Source organism: Miscanthus floridulus, chromosome 5, assembly GCF_019320115.1.
Source record: "Miscanthus floridulus cultivar M001 chromosome 5, ASM1932011v1, whole genome shotgun sequence".
Taxonomy (NCBI): Eukaryota; Viridiplantae; Streptophyta; class Magnoliopsida; order Poales; family Poaceae; genus Miscanthus; species Miscanthus floridulus.
In genome coordinates this window covers 90,046,501-90,057,999 of record NC_089584.1, presented here as the reverse complement: position 1 = coordinate 90,057,999, position 11,499 = coordinate 90,046,501, and the positions used below count along the sequence as shown (strand labels likewise).

Here is an 11,499-nt window from a genome sequence, read left to right as displayed (position 1 = left end):
ATGCAAACTCTAATCTAGACCACTAGACTCTAATCCGATGGTTAGAGGTAAAGGTGGGTTATTTTAGCACTTAAACCCCCCACTCATCCCATCTAATCCAAGATTTTGCAAATCACCCCAGCCCCAGCGCTTGTACGGTTCCCTTCCGTCTCCTCGCGATCCCCGTACGGCGCGATACAGCGCCGCGACGACGCCCGCGACGAGGCCTGGCCGCGCCGTTTCGTTTACGGCGCCGCCGTCCCTCGCGTTAGTATACAGCGTGGTTGACTCGAGGAGGCAATCGAGGAGCTCGACCCAGCAGCCGCCGGCGCCAGCGCCGGAGGCCTCTGCGGACGGCAGCGGCCCGGCCTCAGCGAAGCGCGCCGTGACGGCGACCCCCAGTAGCTGCTTGTCTTTGGCTGTATATATTGATCGATCGATCAGCTGGCCGGATCGTCCACGACAGTACGTACACGTACGTACGTGAACACCAGATCTTTGGCTTAATTTGCTGCCTGCCTTTCTGACAGTATGTACGATCTAATCTAATAAGGTGTGCTGCACTAGTATTCGTTTACATGTAATCTAATAAGGTGTGCTGCACCAGGTGTGCCCGCTGCCGCCATGGAGACCGACCAGGGCGACGCAGGAGAAGGAGCAGGGCTTCCTGGCCCCCGTGCGCGACCTGTGGCGTTGGAGACCGCCGCTGCCGCTGCCACCAAGTCTCAGGTCGCCGTTGATCCCGTCATCGCCGTTGATCCCGTTGTCGCCGATGATCATGCCGTCATCACGATCGACGCGGTCGACGCCGGAGTTGGAGCCCACCTTGAACAGCCAAGCACACCTAAGCCGAAACCTTCTCCGAGTTTAGTAGTAAGTTGCATAGAACATATGGTTTTTTTGTTTGCAAAGAACTAGTTTGCCTGGTCTGTTGCTCATACAATTTTACACTTGTATAGGACACAAATTGCAAAGAACATTTGAAGCCTGTAGTTGGAATGATCTTTGATACTCTCACAGATGTGGAAACATTTTACAAATCGTATGCACACGAAGTTGGTTTCTCTGTTCGTGTTGGTCAGCACAAGAAGGAAAATGATGAAATATTATTCAAGCGGTATTGTTGTTCAAGGGAAGGGTACAGACAGGAGAGCGTAAAAAAAGTTAGTGGTGAATCCGGAAAAAAAAGAAAGTCACCAAATGTGATGGAATCCAGATGTGGTTGTCAGGCACATATTGTTGTCAAGCTTGACAGTGACAAGAAGTATCGAATATATTCAATGGTTGAGGCGCACAACCATTGTTTTGTGTCGCCAGATAAGAGGCATTTGCTACGATCCAACCGAAATGTCAGTGAGAGAGCAAAGAGTACTTTGTTCAATTGTCATAAGGCTAGCATTGGCACATCACAAGCATATCGACTTCTCCATGTCAGAGAGGGTGGGTTTGAGAATGTTGGGTGCACAAAGAGGGATTTGCAAAACTATTTCAGTGACCTCAGAACAAAAATCAAGGATGCAGATGCACAAATGTTTGTGGCACAACTTGAGCGAAAGAAGGAAGTAAATCCTGCCTTCTTTTATGAGTTTATGGTGGATGAACAAAGACGACTTGTTCGTGTATTTTGGGCAGATGCTATATGCAGGAAAAACTATAGTGTTTTTGGTGATGTGATTTCGGTAGATGCAACATATACTACCAACCAGTATAACATGAAATTTGTGCCATTTACTGGAGTCAATCATCACTTGCAAAGTGTTTTCCTTGGGGCAGCATTCTTAGCAGATGAAAAGATCGATTCATATGTATGGTTGTTTAAGACCTTTCTTAAGGCCATGGGTGGAGTAGCACCTCATCTAATCACAACAGATGAAGATGCGAGCATGATGGCTGCTATTGCTCAGATTCTACCAGATACAGCTCATAGATTTTGCATGTGGCATATCATGGAAAAGGTACCTGAGAAGGTCGGGCCGTCTATAAGAAATGATGAACAATTTTGGGAAAGACTAAACAAGTGTGTTTGGGGAACTGAGAATTCAGATGATTTTGTGTCACAATGGAATTCTATCATAACAGATTATGAACTCATGGAAAATGATTGGTTTTCCAATAGGTTTGCCATTCGCGAATCATGGATTCCGGTATACTTTTTGGACATACCTCTAGCAGGAATGCTTAGGACTACATCACGATCGGAGAGTGCAAATTCTTTTTTTAACCGTTTCATTCATAGAAAGTTGACCTTTGTTGAGTTCTGGCTAAGGTTTGACACAGCTTTGGAGTGCCAGCGCCAAGAGGAGTTGAAAGCCGACAATGCAAGTCTTCACAGCACTCCTAAATTGATGACACCATGGGCCATGGAGAAGCAATGTAGAGGGATATATACACATGAAGTTTTTAGTAAATTTCAGGAACAACTCGTAGCTGCAAGAGACCATTGCATTATTCAAGGTATTTCAGAGTGTGAAGATATAAGATGTTTCACCATCAGCAGCCTAACTGGAAAAGATCGAGTTGTTCATATGAACAAGTCAAACATGCTTGGTAGGTGCTCCTGTAAATTATATGAGTCATATGGCATCCCGTGTCGTCATATCATACAAGTGCTTCGAGTCGAGAAACAAAATGAGATACCTTCAATTTATATTATGAAGAGATGGGAGACAAGATGTAAAAGGTGTGTACTGTACATTTTTTTTCTATGCCTGTTTTGTTTCCTTCTGTATAGGCCAACAATCCTTCTGTTTCGTTTTACAGGGAACTATTCTTTGATGAGGAAGGTAACCTACTAGATGAAAAGCCTAAGGATCCCATGGAGGTGGCAATGCGGAAAAAGATTTCAGAATCACGCAACAAGTTTGAAGATCTTATCCAAATGGCCAAGAACTCAGAACAAGGGATAGACTTTTTATATTCTAGTTTATCCAACCTAGTAGAACCTCTCCAACAAATCACGCCTGCTATGAGAGTTGATAAACATGAGGAATATGAAACTTTCCTGGGTAATAAAATTCCAAATGAAGTCGATATACATCCACCAAATGATATCAAGTCAAAAGGGAGATGCAAAAGAATTAAGAAGGGCAAGGAGAAGAAGGCTGGAAGTGGAGGTCAGGGTAAAAATAAACGGAAATGTCGAAAATGTAATCAAGTTGCGGATCATGATGCACGCAATTGCCCAAACAATGTTGTTGGCTGATATTTTTTTACACTTGGAATGTTGTTGGCTGTCCGACAACACAGAGTTTGTTACCTTTAGTTTGTTTTTTTTTTAATTCGGAAGAACCTATGTTTGATTGATCAGTACCATTGTCGAAGTAAATGTGCAATTCTGAGAATTATTTGCAATTAATTATTGTCCATGTGCTACTGCTAGTTCATTTTGCAAGCTCGTGTGTGCAATTGTTGATCGCCGTGGACGTGCATGCTACTGTGTGCATGCTCCTGTTGTTTGGTTGCGGCACCAGGTGACTTGTGTTTGGCTTGCGTATATGCATGTCAGGTTGTCAGGATGGGGAGGAAAAATGCAGTCATGTCAAGTCTGAATTGTTATCTTATTACATTGCAACTGTACGCTCTGATTAACTACGAACACATAACAACAAAACAAGAACAATAATACTACTAGTCTAGTACCGCCACATGAACACAAAAGAGAGAAGTTTCGTTCATCCAATGTCACGAATCAAAATCCTCATCCCTGTCGTCGCCCCTCCATATCAAATTCTCTCCATTCTTGATCCTCCTCATCCTGGCCATCATCTCGTCAATGGTGATGTCGAACGCGTCCCTCATCTTCCCCTCGATCCTCACCCTTGCGTCCCTGTACAGCAACCACGGCAAGGCCGTCGCGGCCGGCGCCGTGGCGCCTCTCGTGGGCCTCCTCCTATCCGGCTAGCCGGCGGGCCTCCCCAGCGATCCTCCTCCTGACCGGGACGACGACCTCCCCAGCGGGCGCGCAGGACGTGCTGGCTGCGGCCGGGCCTCGACGCGGGCGTCGTCGCGGCGCTGTATCGCGCCGTACGGGGATCGCGAGGAGACGGAAGGGAACCGTACAGGCGCTGGGGCTGGGGTGATTTGCAAAATCTTGGATTAGATGGGATGAGTGGGGGGGGGGGGGGTTTAAGTGCTAAAATAACCCACCTTTACCTCTAACCATCGGATTAGAGTCCAGTGGTCTAGATTAGAGTTTGCATAGTTTGCACAGCTCCTTGGTTTCCATAGCATACGCAGCCATAAATTAAAACCACCCACTAATGAATTCCATCACGAGGTCCTCTCCCTTTCAAAAGGAACAATACATCATTAGCCCCAGCTGAGCTAGCTTCCGATTAGCAAATTATACTATACTCCTACGCCATATCCAAACCGCGTCTATCGAGATCATATTCATTATGGCCCGGCCGCGTGACCAACTGGACCAACCCAAATCTCCCGCGCGTGCGCCGGATAGCCGTGCCCCTCTCTCTCTCTCTCTCTCTCTCTCTCTCTCTCTCTCTCTCTCTCTCTCTCTCTCTCTCTCTCTCTCTCTCTCTCTCTCTCTCTCTCTCTATATATATATATATATATATATATATATATATATATATATATATATATATATATATATATATATATATAATTACTATCCTGTAGCTGGCTACAGAATAACTTATTCTGTAGCCACTTTGAGTTACGATAATTACTATGTTAATTTACGAGATTATAGTAACCCCTTACTAAGTGGTTTAATATAATGTTATGGTAAATATCCCCATATGTTATAGTAACCCAACTATCGTAAATATGTATTGACATTATAGTAAATTAGTATATAAAATTATAGTAAATGGAGGTGGTTACAGAATAACTTATTTTGTAGCCGGCTACTGAATAGCCTCTCCCTATATATATATATATATATATATATATATATATATATATATATATATATATATATATAGCTGGCTACAAAATAACTTACAGTATGTTCGTTTGGCTGTGGCTTGTCGTAAACGATCGTAAATTTTCAGCCGGAACAGTATTTTTCTCTCACACAAACCAGCCAGCAGTACTTTTTCACGAACCAGCAACGATACGAACCAGCCAACCGAACATGCTGTTATTCTGTAGCCGCTTTGAGTTACGATATATATTATCCAATCTTATGACTTGGTTTGCGATTAATGAATTTCTTAGTCTATGCGCACTAGCAGCATTTCGTGTATTATTATTCGCCCTTGTTCGTTTCCAAGCTCTGAACACGCCCGCGGATTCGGTCGGCCAGACAGCGACCCGGGGGTGGTGACTGGTGAGGCCGCAGCAGGACTATCGCTTTCCCCCGTCGACGACTCAACGACCGATCGACTCATCGCCAGCGCGACGGTGCGTGCCGCTGCCGCCCTAGTCCCCCCGAACGTGCTACGAGCGACGTCTGACGAAACGCCGGCACGGGCGCGGACTCCCGACCCGCGGCAAGCCAACCTCGCCAAGCAACCGCCGGTGGTTGGTGCGCCGTACGCGCGCACGTACGCACGCACGACGGATGCTTCGACGACATCCCCGTGCGCGTCGCCACCTGGTTGCCGTTTCTAACGAAAACCCTGACATGTGTGCGCGCGTCGGGGATGGGCCGGGACTTTATCGGTGGAGGCTTGGTCGGGCCCCGCGCGCGCGCGCGTCGGGGATGGATGGGACTTTGGGATCGGTCCTGCTGGCGCTGGCGCGGATCGGACGCGGATTGTTACGTGTGAGCCGGCCGACACGTCGGGATGCGCTGGAGAGACCGCGAGCGGCGGGCGAATCCTGACAGAGACGACTCGGTTGCGCCCTGCTATCGATGGGATATCGGCCGTGCCAGGGACAGGTGGTTGGTAGCAGTACGTGCACCTACTGCGCGTGGGCGTGGGTTGTGACGAACATGAACACGAGCAGGTAGCTAGTCACGTCCAGATCGGTGATTTGACCGCTGGGATCTTCTGAAACTACCCCTATCCTATCCATCCACCCGGCTGGACCATGGTATAGAGAGTTGCTTGCGTATGCATGGCCTGTCGCCATGCCGTGCGGCCGGCCCGGTTTGTGTCGCGTCGCGAGATAGATGCTGTGGGTGGTGTGTTGCGGCCCCGGTGACACGCGGGCGCGTCTGGTTGGACCGGCCGGTTAGCTTCTGGACCCAGCCGAGCGACGGCGACGGCCGTGTTACATTGTGGAATCCTGGTCTGTCCATTGGCGCGCCGCACACGGTAGTGTTTTCACCTGTCGGTTCCCTTCGTTCCGCGTTACTGCTACTTACTAGAAGTGAACCATTGTCGTGCCACGCAAGATGCCTAGAGCATGTACGCTTGAACTTATCAACCGGCTTATCAGATATAATCTACAGTATTTTTTTCTCACAACAAAAACAGCTTCAGCCGGCCGAGGCCCCTGGTACAGAGCTAGGAGGTTCTTTTGTTTTATTTTGAGGTGTGCCATCTGCATGGCGTACGTGCTGCTAGCTTCGCTGTCTGGGTAGCGTAGTCCAAACACAACGGCACGCCGACCATCCAAAAGTGCGCTGCCTAGTTACCTCTCACGCATAGAAGCTAGAAACATACTCCATCCGTTCTAAATTATAAGTCGTTTTAACTTTTTTTTGTTCATCCATTTTGCTATGTATGTAGACATATTATTATATCTAGATGCATAACAAAATGGATGTATCAAAAAAAAGTCAAAGCGACTTATAATTTAAAACGAATGGAGTATTTAGAGAGAACAAGCAAACTATTGCTACTACATAAATATACTACTCGTTCTCTAACTACCATTTTGCTAAAGCGCCATTGACTTTGTGGCAGGTAGAGTAAAAAACACCAGCACTCGCACAAACATATCATACTGTACTCTACATATAGGTGGAGCATCATTGAGAATTTTTAAGAGGACACAAAGACATCCGGTGAAACATCTAAATTTCAACTTAAACTACACCACAACCCCTGGCCATGTTGCAGTAGCAGGTGCCGCTGCCACCTCCCAACACGCCATAGCGAGGAGGGGACTGGCCCCTCGGTGACCTCGTTGGGAGGAATACACTAAGGAAAGAGGACCGTGGGAGGAGACAGGGTGAGAGAAAGGTGTAAGGAGAGCGGGCATGGAGAAAGACGTTGGGGAAGAAGAAGATCTGCATGGTGGAGTTCCTCTCGGTGGTGGCATGGTGTACTAATTGGGGAGGAAATCGGGAGGGAGATGAGAGAGGAGGAGGTGGCGGCGACACTGATTTAGGGTTAGGGGAGAAACAAAACCTGTGGTTCTTCTATGTTGCTGGGCTAAAATTCACACACGAGCTGGGTTGAGAGGTGGGATCATTTTTTAGCAACAAACTGCATGACGATCATAATTATTTTTAGCGACTGATAAGCGAAAGGTAAATATGCATATCTATATCGACAGAAAGTGAATCAGTAAACAAGGAACACCACTGCAGACGCCCTCTTTGCCGAGTGCTGGGGGCACTCGGCAAAGCCAGCCAAGCACTCGGCAAAGGCTTTGCCGAGTGCCGCACTCGGCAAAGGTCTCTCGGCAAAGATTTTATCGGCAAAAATTTCTTTGCCGAGTGCCAAAAATCGACACTCGGTAAAGTCTTTGTCGAGTGCCAAGCCCGCACTCGGCAAAAAAATAACTGCCGTCAACATTTGACGCCGGCTTTGCCGAGTGCCTAGGGACCGGCACTCGGCAAAATTTGAATTTTTGCCGAGAGCCAGGGCTCAGCACTCGGCAAAGAAACCATTTTAAAAAAAAATCTTTTTAAAAATAGTCTTTGCCGAGTGGTACCACCTGGCACTCGGCAAAATTGACCTCTTTGCCGAGTGCCAGGCTGTGGCACTCGGCAAAACTAGGGAAGTGGCTGTTTTTGCAGGATTTTTTTCCAGCTTTGCCGAGTGCCACACCCCTGGCACTCGGCAAAGCTGGGAAATTTGCTATTTTTTTTGTTTGTTGCTTTCCTTCGAAAGCAAACACGCAAAACTCATATATAATACATGAGACAGCACACAGGCATTTATCATCACACAAAACGCATACATAATCCATCACATACATCCATAATACATCACAAGCACATCCAACATCCATCACAAGCACATCCTCCTGCATAATCCATCACACGCACATCCAATGCGCAAATCCATGACAACATCTAAGAAGTCTTCATCCAACACAAGTCCTAGATCAAGAAAAGTCAATGAAACATGAAGGGGCACCACCTACTGCCACTGATCCCAATGGGAGCCTGAAGGGGCACCTCCGTGTGGTGGTGGACCTGTCCAGCCGGGGTGTGTGTGCTGAGGCGAAGGAGTCGGGTTCGAACCCGACGACTGTTGCTGCACAAAGGAGAATTGAATTCATTAGTATCTACACAAGCTAAAGGACTTGATCAACCATATATATATACTCACCGGAGTGCCTAGAGCCAGAGGAGTAGGAGGCACAACTGGAGCGAGCAGCGACTGGGGCACCACCACACCCGGGAGAGTGGTGCCAAGGCTCGACATGAATGAGAACATGTCCTGCATCCTCTGCGCCTCGGCCGCCCTCTGGGCCCTCAGGACCTCCCACTCGGCCCTCTTGGCCTCCCTCTAGGCCCTCTCCCTCTCCCTCTCGACCCTCTCGGCCTCCCTCTCGGCCTCCATCCTCTCCACAGTGGCCTGCAATATTCAATCACCAACGTTTAAACAATGCAAATGCAAGGTACATGTGTAAAAGTAATGAACAGCGAATGAAATAGAACTAACCTGGAGTGCCGCCATCTGCTGCAGTGTGCTCGCCTGCCGAGGTCGAATGGGGACGGAGGAGCTCGTGCTCTGTGCTCGGATCTGGGCGAGGTTGGGCACAGAGGTCGAGTCGGCCATGTTGGAGGCCATCTAGTACCGGCCGTGCTGCTTCCCTCCTCCGAGCCTCATCATGAGGTCGGTATCAAGGGGCTGGGTGGCGGGGTCGAAGTCCTCCCCATGCCACTCGGGGGCCGCCGAGGCGTAGTCGGTGAGCTTGCTGTGGACGCTTGTGTTGCTGTACGCCTCGGGCCCGTCCTCCGGGTTGTAGACGGTGTTTGGGGCTGTCGCCTTGCCCTTGTGTGCCATGGCATACGCCATGAACTCATTGCATTCCTGGCTATCATGCGACTGGGACTGCGAGGAAAACACAAAGATGATTAGAAGTAATGAGAATTGAGCGTTAGAACAAATAAATAAATAAGTGCGTAGCGTGTACCCAGGCCTGGGTGTACGAACTGAGGGGCCGGTTGCCTTGGTGGTGTGCCGGCCCACCCATCTGCAGGCGGCACTCCCGACGGAGGGCGTGCCTCTCCCTCCACTCATTGGAGACCCACTTGTCCACGATGGCCACCCAACAGTCTTTGTGGGTGGCGCACCAAGAAGGACACATCTGTATGCCATCAAGTATTAGAAATGTTAGAATATAAAATGAAGGCTACCTATTCTTCATGGAATGAGTCAGTAACAATGTTTTATAACTTACTGCGAGGTACTGCTCCCTGGCGAGTGTCATGGTCCTAGCCTCGCTCTTCCCTGGGTACCGACCAAGGACGTCGCACGAGTGGTTGATGTGGCACTGCACCCTCGCCTCGTAGTACAGGTCCGTGACTCGGCCCCTGCATGCCCTGTCCTGCACCTTCGTCACCCAGGCGGGGTCATGCCCCTCCTCCAACGTGAAGAAGTCCTACATACAGACATCATGTGTCCTTTCATTATTTCAAGAACGTCTAATGAATTCATAGTATTGAGCAATGTAGTGTGATGTAGACTCACCCAGAACTCATGCCTGATCCGCTCCTGTACGGTGCCGTACACGGCGTCCACGGCGGAGTTGAAGTGGTCCCACGTCCAGGGAGGCGACTCAACCTAGGCGTGGGTGACCAAACCAGGGTAGTGCAGGTGGATCAGTCCGCCGAGGATCCCATTGCACTGCCGATGATCGCCCCCGGACACAAGTTCCCAGTTCCTACAGGAGTCAGTAAGAAGAATTGTTAGTCCGCAGTTTGGTTTTCAACATATGAACAAGAAGAGATGCAAAATGAATGGATACTTACTTGTCGCCCTTAGGACGAATCACCGGCCTCCTCTGAAACGGGATTGGCCGCGCCGGGAGCTGCGAGGACCCGCGCAAGTACGGTACCGATGAGGTGCTCGAAGTGGAACCCCCTGCCACCCCCCCAGAGGAAGTGTCACCCCCTGCCACCCCCCAGAGGAAGTGTCACCCCCTCCTGTCTAGGGGGCCAGCTGCTGGTCCTCATCGTCAGTGGTCGTTGTCCGGTCCTCCTCGGGCGGGGGGATGGCAGACGACTGCACCGCCCTCCTCGGACGGCCGCGGGGGCGGCGGGCTGGACGGCTCCTCGCTGACGCCTCCACCTCCGCCTCCGCCTCTGCCTCCGCCTCCTGAGTCGTCCTCGCGTAGAGCGAGTTGCAGGTCCGGTTCCGCCTTCCGCCCGGCATTTTGTCGAGTGCCTGCAAATACAAAGAGTAAACCAGTTAGCACAATATAGACAAATATAGAGATGCAAAATGAACGAAACATAACTAGAAAATAATAATAATATAGTATTACATGAATTAGAAATAATCTTTAGGATCGGCAGCGGCCGGATCTTAAGTGTCGTCATCACTATCAATATTGTCTAACATTTCCGCCTCATCTCCATCGTTGTCATCAATGGCAACGCCAAACCGTAATGGCTCAAGCAGTGCTAAGTCTTTGGCATTTTGCACCTCTTCTCCATCATCCTCATCTCCATCGTCCTCATCAATGTCATTGTCTACTTCCATGCCCATCAGCGAAAACATGTCTATGTCAAACGTGCCATCTAGCCCCTCGGGTTGATAGAACTCCCCTGTATATGTGTTTGGGTCAAAGTTGTAATCCTCATCATTTGGGACAGGCACTTTGCCATGCGGTGATACCAACTGCGCAAGGTACCAACCCTCAAGAGTGGGATCTTTTTGGCACGCCCATGGAAGATAATAAACTTGCGTGGCCTATTGAGCCACAATATAGACATCGTCTCCTTGATAGAGGGAATCTTGTCAAATTTCAACTTGTCCAATCTCAGGGGCTCTTCTCATGACATTGGGATCGAACCAATGGCATTTGAATACGACTGGCTTATGACCTCCGCGAAGCTCAAAGTTGAGCTCATATATTTCTTCGACTATGCCGTAGTAGTCGCGGTCATCGGTGCCGGGCGTACGAACTCTAGTATTCATGGTTTTTCGATTGGGCCGACTGAGCTCGTGGCTTCTTATGTGGAAGCGATAGCCATTCACATCATATACGGTGAATGACTTGACCCTATAGGGGAAGCCTTTGACAACCTGTTTCAACTCTTCATCCATTTCCGCATCCGTGCGTGCCTATAAGGTGAGGGCGGATAGATCATTACTCGCTCATAGGAGCAAAGTGGGATGTCACAGATGGAACGATGTAAATTGGATGGTACCTTCTTTTCGAACCATGAAATGAAATCGGGCACACCATCTTTGAGAA

General features: G+C 48.9%; 1 protein-coding gene across 1 annotated transcript; it reads left to right on the top strand.

Moving 5' to 3' along the window:
* The first annotated feature begins 603 nt into the window (after nucleotides 1-603).
* Nucleotides 604-3,249, top strand: LOC136454911 (protein FAR1-RELATED SEQUENCE 5-like). The gene is made up of 3 exons (XM_066455153.1): nucleotides 604-849; nucleotides 939-2,659; nucleotides 2,740-3,249. The coding sequence occupies exons 1-3, from the start codon at nucleotides 604-606 to the stop codon at nucleotides 3,179-3,181; spliced, it is 2,409 nt and encodes an 802-aa protein (XP_066311250.1). The 3' UTR covers nucleotides 3,182-3,249.
* Nucleotides 3,250-11,499: the final 8,250 nt, after the last annotated feature.